Source organism: Akebia trifoliata, chromosome 3 (genome assembly GCF_017979445.1).
Source record: "Akebia trifoliata isolate Shusen 1 chromosome 3, ASM1797944v1, whole genome shotgun sequence".
NCBI classification, from domain to species: domain Eukaryota; kingdom Viridiplantae; phylum Streptophyta; class Magnoliopsida; order Ranunculales; family Lardizabalaceae; genus Akebia; species Akebia trifoliata.
In genome coordinates, this window is record NC_141377.1 from 55587265 (window position 1) to 55602886 (window position 15622).

Below are 15622 nucleotides of genomic sequence, written 5' to 3' on the forward strand. Positions count from 1 at the left end.
ATTAACCAATTTTTTTTTCTTAATGTTGTAACAAGTCCCTCTCTATTAACCACTCTTAGTGGGGTCATTGTTGTAATGTGATTGGACGGTGTTTTGTGTCGTAACTTTGAAGTCATCGGCACATATTCGAACTTACCCATCATTGAAAAAACAAAATTAAAATTAAAAAACCAATTTCATACAAGGATTATAGGTCGAGTCGAGCCTTGTTAGGGCACAGGTCACACAATTTATGTCATGGGTTCGCGAGACTTGGTATGAATGAGAAAATTACATTTAATTTAAAAAATTTATAAAAAAATTTTAAAATTGTGTTACGTGTCCAAAGAAAATGGACTCGTGAAAGAGAGACTGGGTAAAAGATGAAAAAGAAGAGAAGAAAAAGAAGATATAATTGGAATGGAGAACCATTGGGGATTGATGATCACATGTGAAGGGTGGGGGAAAGAGATGGAGAAAGTCTCCTAAATTGGCTTTCTTTTACAAGTGTTGTCCACCTTAGAAAAAGTCCCAAAACTAAAAGTGATGTTTCCATCTTTTCTATTATTATAAGAAAAAATGAGAAATGTTATGAGACTTAGACATCAATTGTAATTACAATCACTAACCCAAGCTTTAAAAAAAATTTAATTGTTTTTGAGACTAAATTCAATACAGAATATAATTTTTTTCTTTTTTGAAAATGACAATATCAACCAAATTAGTTGCTTTTAAAGAAACACCAAAACAGAGATCTGGATCGGGTTTCGATCAGATTAATTGGTGCTAAATTGGTATCGATTTGATAAGTAATTTATCAGATTTGGATCCGAAAATTCAATATTGACTTATTGATCCTAATCCAACCCTATTCGTAACTTTAATAAAAGTATATGTAAAATATAATGCACGTCATGCATCCAAATAAAATAGAAATATATAATATTTATGTATTTCAAACACATTATTGGATTAGATCCTAATCAGAACCCAAATCCTTGATATGGACTCATATTTTTAAGACAATTAGGTATCAGATTTCGAATCTAATTCAACCAATTAACAATCCAACCTTTGATTTCTTCCTCTCCCACTCTATAAATCCTTCAAAGATAACAAGAAATGGAAATGGGGTGCAATTAATAAAAACTAGATTGGTTATCCACACTCCAAATACCACATTTAATATCATAATATTTGGCAAGTAATAACAAAATATTGGGTGGGTGTAGCAATATAACCTATCTATTTTTTGTTTTTGTTTTTTATATATTAATAAAAGACCACATGACTTCATGCTGCCCACCTCCACCACACCAAAAAAGAAAATAAAAAAGAACCCATAACATCATCTGAATCAAACCTACTTAATCAAACTCACTTAGGTCAATTCCACCCTTTGAGATTTCGAGTAGACTCGAGCTACATACAAGATCAATAGTTGCTTACGAGTCAACTTCACCCTTAAATTTTAAATTGATTTTTTTTCCTCATTTTTTATGAATATTTTTGGTTAAATATATAATTTTTTTTATAATTATAATTAATATTTTATGATTTACCAAGTTGAGTTACAACTGACCGAGTCGACTCGACATGAAAAACTTAGACTTTCAAACTGAGTAGAGTTAATGACTGATTTGGTCCAAACATTATAGTTGATTTAATAAAGAGCTCCTAACATGTCTAAGTAATTTTAAATAAATATAAAAACAAATGGTCAAGAGATCTTACCAAGTCTCACTAGCATTTAATTTGGTGTAGCCATGACCACACACCTTATCTGCCTCCCTAAGAAAATTCCCTAAAGACCCACTCATGGGTGGTTGAATTGGCATGAGTCATGATGCAATAAAATGTCATCATGGGGTCCACTCAACTGACGTGGCACATTAGAGTTGGATAGAGATTAAACTTTGATGGGAAGGTTTACTTTGTAAAATTTAATTATATTAAAATTAATCTAACCAAATCATGATTGTTGAAAAGTAACCATGATTTGTGTTGGTTTCGATACAACCAAGCACTCCATAAACCATTTATTTTATTTGATTATTTCAAATAATATAACTTTGGTCTTTCAAGTGTGTTTTCCTCGAATATCTCATAAATGACTTATCTCGTCGTGACTTTCTATTAGGATTTGAAAGATTATGTGACAAAGTTTATATAATTTTTTATTATTTTTATTTTGGGAGGGAACAGGAAAATGTGGTTATTAAGTGTGCTTCGTAAAAAAAAAAAAAAAAACCTTTGGTAAATTCTCAAATAATTATCGAAGTTTTTAAAAATATCAAAAATGTTATTTGTGTTGACATAACTATCAAATTATCAACATTAACAATATTTTGAAAATATCAATATATTTGAAATTATTTGAGAATTTACCCAAAAGAAATTTCTCCTTTTTTTTTTTCTCAGGAAAGTACTTTTTTCATTTTGGCTTGATTTTTTTTTTCTTTGAGTTGCTCCTCTAAAAATTGATTTTCCCATCATGATAAAGAAAAAAAATCCTAATTTATTCTCCCACATTCTCTAAAATATAATGCATCTTCTCATTATCATTTTTTCCAAAAAAAAATTGATTTTCTTAGAAAATATTTCCTTTGCAATCATACAAATGTTTGGATTCTTTTGGGTCTTTGTGCGGTGGAAAATGAATTTTTGTAGAAAATATGATTTGCAAGTCTAAGATTATACATTTTGTACAAAATCTTTTTTCTGGGAAAATAATTTTTGTCTTAGATTTTTTTTCCTCTCACCCCCTAAGAATGAAAGAATTGGTTTCATTTATTAGACTCCATATCTTTGTGTCAAGACTTTGTTATTGTATTTTTGGATAAATTCATTTTTGTTCAAATCGCATTCACACTGCATTGAAATAGAGTCGCTCAACAACATTCACAGTGGGGTTCGGTGGAAAATGATTTCTTTTAAAAAATGTGAATTAAAAGTGTATGATTATGCATTTTTCCTAGAAAAAAATGAAGTTTTAGAAAAAATAAAATTTCTCAAAGGGTAGAAAAATAATTTTCCTCCCACTACTAAGATTAGAGGGACAAGATTGTTCCAAATCTGGAATAAGACTTTGTTGTCATTAATAAATCCCAAATCTCTAAAGCCTTTGTTAACCCATTCACAGTGGACTATAAGCCAATTATAATTCTCCAAATGTCATCTTTTGAATATGGGCCAATTATAATCCGCCACATGTCAATTTTTTTTTTGAGTCCAATCAAGCTTTGGGGGTGAGCCATGCGTTCCACATGGATTAGGACTTAAAGTTCTCAAAGATCATTAGAGTCACGGGTACCGGTCAATCTAGGTTGCCTATAAAAGTAAAAGAAAGAAAAGGAGGGTGGCAGCTTTGGGATAATAAACAAATGGTGAGGGTATATTCGTCATTTCACTTAGTAATCGAAGACTCTTTCCGCAAAATCAGGAACATTTTTTTATGTGCGCATTGGGTGACTTGAAACGAAGATACCCAATTATCGCCGGCAACGTGCCTGATTTTCTTGAAGAATTAAATTACATAATTACCCCCTTATATTTCTTAAATAGCAAAATAGACAAAACTTATCCCTTTCTTTAAAAAAAAAAACTTTTTTTTTTATTTCTTTTCTCGTGCACAAAAACTAAGTGAATGTATATTATGACGAAAAAGCCAGAAACTACAAAAAATCAAATTTAAATGACTAAATTACCCTTGGATTAGGTAACTTCCGTAGGAAGGACACGTGTGATTCACATGATTTAAAATGATGACCTTACTCTTCTTAATTGGTTTTATAGGTAAATAACACTTTCTTTAAACTAATAAAACATAAAACAAGATAGTTATTAAAAAAAAAAATTATATTATTTTTATTATCTCATTATTAATTATAAAATATTTTTTTTAATATATGTGAAATTATTTTTACAAAAAAATACTGGCAAGAGCTTTGAAAATGGATGTGTTTTTCCTGTAAATTGAATCATGAATTGAAAGATATATAATTTTGTTGGAAGAAAATATTCATTCAGAATGAATCACCTCATTATTAAACTCTTTTATTTATTTGAAATTAAAAGACAATTACTTTACTACAATATTGATAAACAAAGATTTACATCTTGTAAGTGTAAGTTAGTTTAGCTGGGAAAATTTTTTAGTGACAATAGCAGAGATCTGAATTCAAATCTGGCCAACGCCAAGTTACTGAGCTCATTAAAAATAGATTTGCGAATAAAAAAGATTTACATCATCAGTGAAATAAATTATGGTATGATCTCACTTTATGGACTTAAATTATGTAAATCACGAATGATATGTTCATGTATGTAATATTAGGAAAGACAATAAATTCGAGTAAATTCAGATATTGAAATAATCCAAACATTGACATAAAATAAAGGAATATTGATTGTTTTAGCATTTATAGTGAAGGTTAACAACATGTTAAATTGTTGTAATAACAAGATATTAGAAGACATGCCTTGACTCAAAATAACTCAAGATGAAGTTGAACGGCTACTTACGATTCATTTTCATTTTCAGTATCTTCGGTATTTCAGGATTGTAAAGAGCATGATTGACAATTTGACATGTACTAATTAAACCAAAGTAAAATAGAAATACAAGATGATGATAAGAGTAATTTTACTTTATGAAGTTAAATTATGTTTCTTTAAAGTGAAAAATTCTTTGAAATAGAAAACAAAAATTTTCCATGTCTACGTACAAAAATATTAAACATGCTTTTATATATATATATATATATATATAGAAAGACTATCTTGTTTTTTGGAAAAAAAAAATAACAAGAATTTCGACAAATAATAGGAGATATGTGTTGGAGACAATACTTATAGTACACCATAAATCACATGTGTTGCACCATCATCAATCTTGATGGTGGACCATTCAATCAACACGCAACTGATACTAAGATATGTCCTCGCTAAAATATGGTGGTCACCTAGCCAATCGATGCATGGACTTTTTAAGTACACTTTTACAAGAACCAAACACTCATAAAGCTTATTTGAATTGATATTATTATTCTAAAAGATGGTCCCTTATATTCATGTATACACATTTCTATCAATCTAAATCATCCAGTTGATGATTCATAAATATTTAGTTTTCTAAGAATATGTTTCGATTGAGAGAAATGGAGAGAAGAGAAACTCAAATTTTCTCTACCATGTTTGGATTGATAGGAGAGAATTTGGGACAACTTTAAAATTTTAAAATATCTTAAAAGAGATTTAGGGGCAGAGTTGAAATTATAAAATATTTTAAGAGGATTTCTCTTATCTTCTCTCCATTTTTGCTCCCATCTTCTCTCTAATTCTTTTCTCTTCTCTCCATTTCTCTCGATCCAAACACAACTTTAATATATATTATAAATTTACAATACTATAAAAGGTGAGTTGGGGTGACGGTGAAAACCAACCAGGGATATGGTAGGTGTTTGGTAAGTTGGAAGAGGGCATTTTTGACATTTTTCCTGATTATGACCATTTGAAGTGAAAACCAAAAGAACGGCATTGGTTGGACCGGACATCGGGTTTTTTCTTCCATTAGTAAAGACGGCCACTTTATTAAAACTTTAAGAAAATGATATTCTCAGGACATATGTTTACATTTCCAGATATCAAAATTGTTGGAACATTAAATGAACATATTTTTTATCAGATAAAATAGTTTAAAATTCAGAAATTAAAAAAATAGTAAGTGAGTGTAACAACAATTTATTTTGAATTATGCCGGGTTTCAAAATAAAATAAACAAAAAAGGTTTAGTAGGGGCTTGAAAGTAAAAATAAATAAATAAATAAAAATGGCCTGGAATTATCATTATTCTGAAGTTTATCTAAGTCAATGGAGAAAGAGAGAAGAAGTCCATTAAAGCCAAGCTTATTTAAGTTTTATTGGGGGCCCACCATCCGAGTATAATTGCCTAAGTTTTCTTACTAAAATGAAAAATACAAATTTGCAAATATTTGTGTATGCTTGCCTCGCATGCCCTTTGTTCCCTATAAATTCTTAAGAAATTGCCCATACACATTTGCAGGACTTCCATCTTATAACCAAACACAAAATTTTGTGATCTTTTGCAGTATTTTTTGTTTTTTTGGATGGTAAAATTATGTGAAATGGATAGTATAGAGACTTGCAAAATTTTGCAATGATTCACGAACTGGATGGAGGTACCCAACAGGAATTTGTAGTGAGTTGGAAGAGACGATCAATCATTCAAGTCTGTAAAAAAATAAAATAATAATAATGTAAATTTACGATGATATATAATTACATCAAATAGGAATTTTTGGTATGGTGCACTTGAAACCCACTAAAATATCAATCTGGACCAAAGACTTCATGGATCTTTCGAGTTTTTATGATCAAAGAACATTTGAATGAATGAATTAGAATTACTTAACAATTAAACAATGGTTATAAATGAGAGTTGGATCAAATTAATTTCAGGACACATTGAAAAAGAGTGAGATGAAGATGTGATTTTGGACAAAATAAGATTTGTTTAATTGGGCCAAAGACTTTGGTATAAGGTTTTGTTGTTGTTATTGTTTATCTAATAGATGATCGTAAGAAAAAAAAAATGGCCTAAGTCAATGATCTTAAGATGTGATCAAGCTACCATAAGTCTCAATGTTGCCACACCACACTAACATTTATTTATTTATATTTATTATTGTATTAAAAAAATAATATAACAAGTTGAGAATTTATCTCAATCACAAAAGAAAATATTCTTGTTATTCTGGAAAAGAAGAAGAAGAAACAAACTTGATTTGTAGTTTTGTTCTTTTTTGCTTTTATTATTTCTATTTTTTATCTATTTTTTTCTCTATTTTGGATTCCGAAATTTAAAGAAAAAAAAAAAAAAAAGTCCAGAGTCATTATTATTACATTATTCCCTCTCTGCCCCTATCCCACTAAAAAAAAATTAGATTTTGAATATTAAAAGCTTTTAAAGATTTCAATAAGATAAAAATAAAGCAATGAAAGCTGAACATTTACTCTATAAACAAACCATACAACACCAACAACAAAAGGTCATTCAGACAAGCTCTCTCTCTCTCTCACCTTCCTTCCTCACCTTTAATTAGATTCCTTGAAGGGTCTTTTCTCTTCCATTTGATTTTACAGATTCCAAGCTAAATACCCATTTCAGTCTCTCAACTTTTTTTTCTTTTTTCATTCTACTATTTTCTCTGAATTTTTCTTTGACTCTCTCTCTAACACATACCCTTTTCTGGGTTTATTGGGTTCTTGTTTTCTTCTTCAATTCTATCTGGGTTCTTTCAGGAAAAAAAAACCATCCATACCTAATAATATTTTCTTGTAACATGTTTTTTTAATTTTTTAATTCGAAGAAACTAGAATTTTTTTTTTTTTTTTGGTTTTGTATTTTTTTTTTTTGCTGTTTCTTAAATCTTTGTTTGGAGTTTAAGAAGAGAAAAGAGACATGGGAAAGCAAGGGCCTTGCTATCACTGTGGAGTTACTAGTGAGTTTTTTTTTTTTTTTTTGGGTTGTTATTCAAGAAAATTTGGATATTTTTATATTAGTTATTATATGTAAATTGGACTTTAAAAAAAATATTGAACTCTTTTATGAAGGAACAGACCTATATGCTAGTATATTTCAATGGTGAAGAGAATATTAATAAAGAACATTTTTTTTCTTAGAAAATAAATAAGGATATGTGTAAATGTGTCCTTTTTCTTCTAAATATTTATTGTGTTAATAGAATTATTTACAAAAATTGTTGGGTTTAATCCTTGAGTTTCTCACTAAGTATTTATTATTCAATGAATTTTTATTACTATTGTCTTATTGTTTGGTACATGTTTTCTTGAATATCTGGTTATTTGTTTAATTGTTAATTGAATTTGTAGTCTGTGGTGGTTTGGGTTATCACAGAATCTGTTTTTTGATTTGTTTCCTCATCTGCAGATGTGTTCGATTTTTTTCGTTGTGGCTTTTGAAGATAAAATTTCATGGTTTACTTATGTTGGAAATCCTCTGATGTTTTGGGATGAATTCATGTTAGAATTAGTCCCATGTTCATTCGAGGTCGTGTTCTAGGCTTTGATGACATATTGGGGTGCTTGAATTGATAATATTTATATGAACTACCATTTAAGTTAATTCTAAGCATCCACTTCATTAGACCAATTCTGTCCCAAATCTTTTCTTGAAGTATAATAACCGTGGAGCCTAGATTGCAATTTTTAGTGAAGTTCACTAGTTAGAATTGCCTTGTTAGAGAAGTTGAAACTTGAATAATTCTCTTTGAATCCTAAAATTGTTCTTTTTGATTCCAAAATATCTTTTGTTAATGCATTGTTATTAGAAGTGCGACACCAAGAGCTTACTCCCAATTCTGGTGGTTGCTAACTGTTTCCACTCCATTGTCTGAGCTTAGAATGAACCAAAGACTAAAGATAGTCAAAATGTCTTTGGGGGTAGAGATAATCAGCTAAAAACTGACACAAAATCGCTTCTGAAAATTAAAATAAACCATTCCCACATTATTGAGATGACCTACACATCGCCGTAGTCACATATAATTTGTTGAAGTCAAACTTGTAGCACAATTGTTGCTCTCTGCTTCAACCTTGAGGTTGTGGGTTGGGTCTCTGTTAACCCATCAAAAGACAAAAACATCTTTGCATTGGTGTATCTTCAACCCAAATGACACTACTTACTCTATCCTCCAATGGGAATTGAACCATTTAGGTCGCCAAATTTTAAATGCCTCAATTTTCTGCTAAGCTTATTTTGATGGTTCTTTCTTTGTTGATTATGGTAAACTTCCACTAGGTGATCACCATGGCTACCTAAATTATCCTTTTTCTTAAGAGGGTAAATGTGGGTTTGACTATCCCTGCCTTTTTAATTTACTTGTTTCTCCATCTATTCTGATAAATCTTGCCCTCCAAAATGCTTTGCTTCTTATGTTGAACAAAATGGCACATTCAGGAAGCACAAAAGGATAGGATTCTTAAATGTAGTATAGTTTACTTATTATATGAGAGGCGGTTTATGATTGGCAAGGTAATGCACTATATCTTATACCTAGTAATTGGTATGTGCTAAACATACATCTTTTCCATGTCAATTTTTTTTTCTTTTAAAAGAAAAAAGAGAGAGGGAAAATGTGGAAGTGTTGCATCCAAATCTATAAAATGTCAAAAATGAATATTTTTGGGGGTTACTTCATCACACTCCACCAATCCATCCCTCTTCCACATCTCGTCCCATCAAAGTCTACTTCTCAATTTGTTTCTTTTGTCCCTTTCCTTTATTTAGAGCTTTCTTCATTCAGGTCTTCTCTCTTTACAGGTTAGCAACATGTTTAGAAAGACTTGCTCTTTGCTCTTGAGCTCAATGGTGGATTAGAGTTGGTTTAGTTGTTTATATTCTCCAATGTACATTAGTAAAGGTACATGGCAAGGACAGTACTGTCTAGAGCTGTAATCATTTAAGCACACTAAGCATATTTACATGTATGGTGGGTTTTGTCTCAAGTTGGCATTTTGTTAGCTTTTTGGACAAGGTCTTGTGAAAGATCTCAACTAGTAGCTGTGTTTCATGGCTTGAGAGGTTTGAGTTGTGCTTGAGATAGCATTTTTGTTTGATATTTGGTCCGTAGAACCATGATACGTGCCTGGCCAATTTATATAATGCCATATTAACAAGCATTGCTAGACCTAGGTCAATAAGCTTAAAATTCCAAAATTTCCACTTGTTGCAGAACTAGGACCATACAATGTGGCATAGATGTCAGTGGGCTAGCATCGGTCTGTGCAGAAACCCATACTATTGTGTGCAACAATGACATGGATTACCAAACTTTTTACTCAAATAATTTATCTATACAAAGTTTCAAACTTGAAACACTCAACACCATGAGATTTTTTGCAAGATTTATAGCACTACACTACCAATTTTGCTGCTAAGCTATATACTGGTCCTTGAGCTTTTCACTTCTCTAAAGATCAAGAACTCAAGTAGAATAAACAATTCACGATTATGCAAAATTTGGAATTGACTCCCATTGGAGATTCAGACAAGAAGGTTTAGTTCAGCTCTTTTTTCTTTTATTTTTTTTTTTGGGGGGGGGGGGGGGGGGTGTTGTGTGGAGGGGGTGTAAGCTGGACTTGAACCCACGACCTCAAAGTTGTTTGGCAATGTGTCAAACCAACTAAGCTATGGGTTGAGCCCGGCTTAGTTCAGCTTTGCTCTTCTATGTTTTATATGTTTGAATGTTTATATTTTGTAATGTGTCTTCGTTGTAACAGGCACCCCTCTTTGGCGTAACGGACCACCAGAAAAGCCGGTGTTGTGCAATGCATGTGGATCTAGATGGAGAACAAAAGGAACACTTTTAAACTACACCCCACTACACGCTCGTGCAGAACCTGATGATTATGAGGATTACAAAGTTCCTAAAGTGAGGACCATATCCATTAGGAATAAAGAGGCAAAGTTGCACAAAAGAAAGCAGACCCATGATATTGTGGTAGTTGAAGGGGGGATCCCAGAATATGACCAAAACTTCCGCAGGGGTATAGAGGAGGATACAAGCAATAGATCAAGTTCTGGGTCAGCCATATCTTATTCTGAGAGTTGTGCACAATTTGGTGGCATCGATGCAAATGAACTGACAGGTTAGACCCTGCACACATCCTTATTTGGTTTTTTCTTTAACGTTAAGCTTCATGGAGGAATTTAATATGGGTTTATGATGTATATATGTCACCTAAAGCCTCAAAATGAGATATATTATTGCTGAAATGACGAAGTACATAAATCATCCACTATAATATGTAATGCAAGATCCATGTATTCAACCCCAGTTTGATCGAATTAATTTTTTCAGGATCAGCGCAATCCATCGTGTGGGATTCACTTGTCCCGTCAAGGAAGAGGACCTGTGTGGGTCGTCCAAAGCCATCACCTGTCGAGAAGCTTACGAAAGATCTATACTCCATTTTACATGAGCAACAGTCTTACTTTTCTGGATCTTCGGAAGAGGATTTGCTTTTTGAAAATGAGACGCCAATGGTATTTGTTGAGATAGGCCACGGGAGCGTTCTCTTCAAGCATCCAAACTCTGCAATTCGGGAGGAGGAATCAGAAGCGAGCTCCTTTTCAATAGAGAACAAATCAAACACTTTAAATGAGGTTTTGTCAGATTCCGTGGCCCTGCCTGTACATAAAATCAAGGAGCCTATCGGACAAGGAGCTCAACAAGAGCTCACAAAAAGGTGATTTTATATTTGTCAATTTTCATTTAAGCCTTTTTTTTTGTCCAGCTTACTAGTATATACAATTTGTTAACCAACCAACTACTCCAAAAGTCCGATCTGTTGGAGAGTGGGAGAACTATAAATATAAGAGGGTCACAGGACTTAATTGGGGTATGAAAAACCCGAGAGTGGAGGAAAATATACACTCAACGCTCCCTTCACCCATAAGGGTTGAAAGAATCGAACCCGCGATCTATACGAACCTAATGCTCTGATACCATATTAACCAACCAACTACTATGAAAGACCGATCTGTTGGAGAGGGGGAGAACTATAAATATAAGCTGGTCACGGAGCTTAATTGGGGTATGACACACCCGAGTGTGGAGGAAAATATACACTCAACCCTCACCCATAAGGGTAGAAAGAATCGAACTCGTGACCTATACGAACCTAGTGCTTTCGTACCATGTTAACCAATCCAACTACTCCGAGAGGGGGAGAATTATGAATATGAGAGGGTAATGGGGCTTAAGTTGGGTCCCAAGGAACCAACCCATCGTACTGCATAGTTTGGAATATTTTGCTTCAATGGGTTGATTATTCTGTTTTCGACATTGCAGGGATAAGTCTCACCATGAAAAGTTACACATTTTGCAAAATCGCAACTCACCACTGAGATCCATAGATCTAAAAGTAAGTTTGCACTTCTAAACTTCTTGTTTCGTTGGTACATGCAGAAAGTCATTCATGTGGTTATTGATTGCCGAGATGTTACATTATGTTCTTCATTTAGTTGCTTTGTATCTCACTTGATTGCAGTCCATGTTTGGATTAGGATGTTGTTAGCTTTGAGGAGTTAGTGGGACATTTCACACGTGAAGAACAATTGATATTGATGAAGTATTTACCTTCTATGGACACTGCCAGACTTCCCGACAGGTTTGTATTCTCATTTGTCTTGTTCAATTTCGTGATTATTGGATAATAACTTGGGATTATACATGGAACAATATGTTGCCCTTAACTATTTGTCAAATTTATATCATACTGCTCTATTTTTTCTTCGAGTGAGGGTGACTTCATTACTGATCACATGATCTTGTGATAACAAATGTAGCCTTAAAAGCATGTTTGATAGTCCTCAATTTGCGGAGAATGTATCTTCTTTTCAACAACTTCTTGCGGAAGGGGTCTTTGATCTCTCTTACTCGGGAGTGGACATCGAAGAGTGTAAGACTCTGAAGAGACTTGCATTAGCCAATTTGACAAAATCCAAATGGGTTGAACACCGTAACCTGCTCAAGGTCTGAACTCATCACTCTTCAACTTCAATCTTGCATCATGAGAGACGTTAGTTTTGATTGGATTCCTTGAAAATTGAAAACAGTACTGCTTCCGATTAATTGCTTTTCTTTTGTCTGTTTTACTGGGATTAGGATATAAAACTTAAACAAGTTAGAGGAGGGAATGGACTTGCAATCGGACCCAATGTCCTTGGGTCAAGTAACATGCCATCTTTAAAGAAACCTCGTGATGGCCAAAACCAGAACTTTCCAGGTTAGCTATTTTGAAATCTGCTCATATAAATTGTTGTGTTCATAGTTTGTATTTATTTTGCACCTCTTACATCTTTCGTTTATGCGTCATATGAACCATGTGCATTTTCTTTACATGTCTGACACATTAAATCTATAGTTTTCTTATTTTGATTTACTAATATCATACTATTTGTATGATTCTGACCTATTTTTATTAAATTACCTTTCAATAATGACGAGAGAACTTATATAATGGCCCAAGTTCTTTGTTTATATGTTCTTCCAAAACCATGCATTACTAATATCTTTTGCATATGTCAGAGCAAAAGACCATGATGAAAAGCCCCAAAAGGTTGGTCTCGAAGGCTAGCTCTGACATGAAGGAACACCTCATTGACAACGATGGTTCTTGCTTCAGTCCAAGAAGCCTATTTGCTTTCCCTCCCGACAGGAGCTCCATGATGCTGGACTGTTTACAGTTCACTGACGACACATCTGATCAAGACCTACTGTTGGATGTGCCATCCAACGGATCCTTTCCACAGGCCGAGCTTCTATACCCATCAAGTTTCGGCTCCCAACAGGCAAGCACTAGTAGTAGTGTAGTATACCCAAATCTCGTTCATCCCTGATGATGCTTGTAGACTTTTCGAAACGTGAGAGCTTATATAGATCTCACTTCTTCTAGGCCCCTGTAAGTGGGGCCTATGGTCCACTTGCCTTTCTTGCCAAATACGCAAGAGTCTTATGTAAATGTTGTTTGATGGATAGTTTTCCTCTTACATGCTTGAGTATGCTGACCTGTTTTGAACTTGTTGAGGGATGAATGTGGTGGGTTTTTTGTATAGGCTGACAAAAGCTTGTAATATATAGCTCAAAATGCAGAAGAGGTGGTTATGTCTAGAGCTCAGGTGAGAAAGAGTTTTTTACATGTAAGTAAGTTGTTGCCTTGCAAATAAACTTGAGATATCGCTTTTATAGCTGCTTTATGATCATGAAAATGTACTTTTGGGGCTGCATTTGAAGATAGTTTTGGCATCCATGCTTTCCTTCCGATATGTCCATGTCCCATGCCAATGGTGATTTCTTTTTTCCTTTGTCCTTTTAAGCGAAAAACTTGGGTCAAGCAAGATAGAGAAGAAGTTAATCTTATGTGAATTGTTGCTCTTCCCACACTGTTGAAACTTATTTTGATTAAGAACATGTATGAGAAAGCTGTGGCATCAATTACCTTTGATTTGCATTAGGGATCAGCTTTGAGTAAACATACGTCTGCTCTAGTTATAGACGAAGTAGTGCTCATATCTAAGAGAGGGTCTTTTTAGTGTCAGTTATTAATTAATGACCTAATGTTAGTTGATGACACTAGAGAGAGTCAATACTAAATTAGAACCTTAGAGCTGTTTCGAAGTTCGAGGTTTCAAAATAAACAGAATCATATATCGAGTGCTACCTTAGTAATGGCTCTCATGGAGAGTAACAACCAATAGAAATTGATGTTCAAAAAATACCCAGAAACAACCATTTTGGTACTTTGGTTTATTATACATAGGAATGGAGAGATTGAGGAGGATATTGCCCACAAAATAAGAGTTAGATGGTTAAAGTGGAGATGTGCTTTTGGAGTGCTATGTGACTAGCGCATCCCAATCAAAATTAAGTGGAATTTTTTTAAAGATGATAGTAAGAGCCAACTATGCCTTTTGGAGTGCTTGAATGTTACGCATTCTAGAAACAAAATATGCGACATAAGGATGATTCAATGGGTGAGCAGAAAGACCAAGAAAGAAAAATTAGAAATGAATGTACTCCTGACAATGTAATTGCCCGAATGGATGATAAACAGAAGGAAAGTCAATTGAGATGGTTTGGTTTTGTGCAGCAAGGTTCATTTACAACCCCAATTAGAAGAATATGCAAGTTGGAGGTTCTAAAAAAGTAAGAGAACATGAATCGAGGTAATGAGAGCACATATGAACACTCAAATTGACATTGCTTTAGATAGAATTGTATGGAGGAGTATGACTCGTTCAACTGATCCAAATTATTTTGGGATAACATGGTGACGGTGATTTTTTTTCTTAATGGTAGTGGGATATGTTTTGTTATTGGTGTTAGTGAAGTAGATAAATAAAGTATTAATCATTTAGTGCGTCCCGAAACTTTTGTTTGGGGGTGTTTTTCAATCTTCTAGCTTTACTTGCCAAACACCATCTTCTTCATGTCTTGCATCCTATACCCAAATTATACATATTTTTCGCATGTTAGTTTCTTTACTTAGTATCTTTCATGCTGCTTCAAATGTTAAAGATTTTCCAAGGTTCATATGTCAGACACTAGTTGCCATGTGCACTTGGTACTGCCATAGTCTGTTGCTCATCAGGAATCAATTAAATACTGTATGTGCTTTGCAATTTAGCAATTGATTGAAGATAAAGCTCTAGATAGAGTTGAATAGGAAAGACAATTCATGTTGCCAACCCCAATATTTTGGATGCGGTGTAGAAAATAACTTTGAGCAACTCTTTTTGTCGCTGTCACATATATCCAAGATTATACAATTTGGCCAAAAATAATTGCTAGTTGGGGTGACTGTTGCCTATTTAAAATTGTTGGATGAGGTGCAAGATTAGGTAAGACAGGCATGATGTTAAGGTCTTGATTAGGAGGCCTACCCTAAAGTCCTAAAACACTTTTTATTATAATGTACTTTTATTTCTTAAAAGAAGAAGTACCATTTTCTTTATGGAATGGACTTGTGAATCTTGATTTTCCTCCAAATTTATTTTCAGGAAGTTTTACGCTTGGTTTTGGTATTTAGTGGAGAT

The 15622-nt window shown here is 33.2% G+C and overlaps 1 protein-coding gene across 3 annotated transcripts; it reads left to right on the forward strand.

Moving 5' to 3' along the window:
- Nucleotides 1-7055: 7055 nt before the first annotated feature.
- Nucleotides 7056-13781, forward strand: LOC147408131 (GATA transcription factor 26-like). 3 transcript variants are annotated; one of them, XM_086437022.1, is made up of 9 exons: nucleotides 7056-7502; nucleotides 9344-9443; nucleotides 10303-10671; nucleotides 10884-11271; nucleotides 11877-11949; nucleotides 12092-12195; nucleotides 12374-12560; nucleotides 12693-12813; nucleotides 13116-13781. In XM_086437022.1, the coding sequence occupies exons 2-9, from the start codon at nucleotides 9428-9430 to the stop codon at nucleotides 13424-13426; spliced, it is 1569 nt and encodes a 522-aa protein (XP_086293148.1). In that variant the 5' UTR covers nucleotides 7056-7502; nucleotides 9344-9427; the 3' UTR covers nucleotides 13427-13781. The 3 variants fall into 3 exon arrangements, with proteins under 3 accessions (XP_086293148.1, XP_086293146.1, XP_086293147.1); XM_086437020.1 differs by lacking the exon at nucleotides 9344-9443; XM_086437021.1 differs by lacking the exon at nucleotides 7056-7502 and having other exon boundaries at nucleotides 7590-9443.
- Nucleotides 13782-15622: the final 1841 nt, after the last annotated feature.

Bases quoted from the DNA above. Each gene is read 5' to 3' on its own strand.
- LOC147408131 (XM_086437020.1), top strand. From the start codon at position 7,463: ATGGGAAAGCAAGGGCCTTGCTATCACTGTGGAGTTACTA. The intron at 11,950-12,091 runs GTAAGTTTGCAC...TGTTTGGATTAG, and splicing joins TGAGATCCATAGATCTAAAA to GATGTTGTTAGCTTTGAGGA. The intron at 12,196-12,373 runs GTTTGTATTCTC...TAACAAATGTAG, and splicing joins ACTGCCAGACTTCCCGACAG to CCTTAAAAGCATGTTTGATA.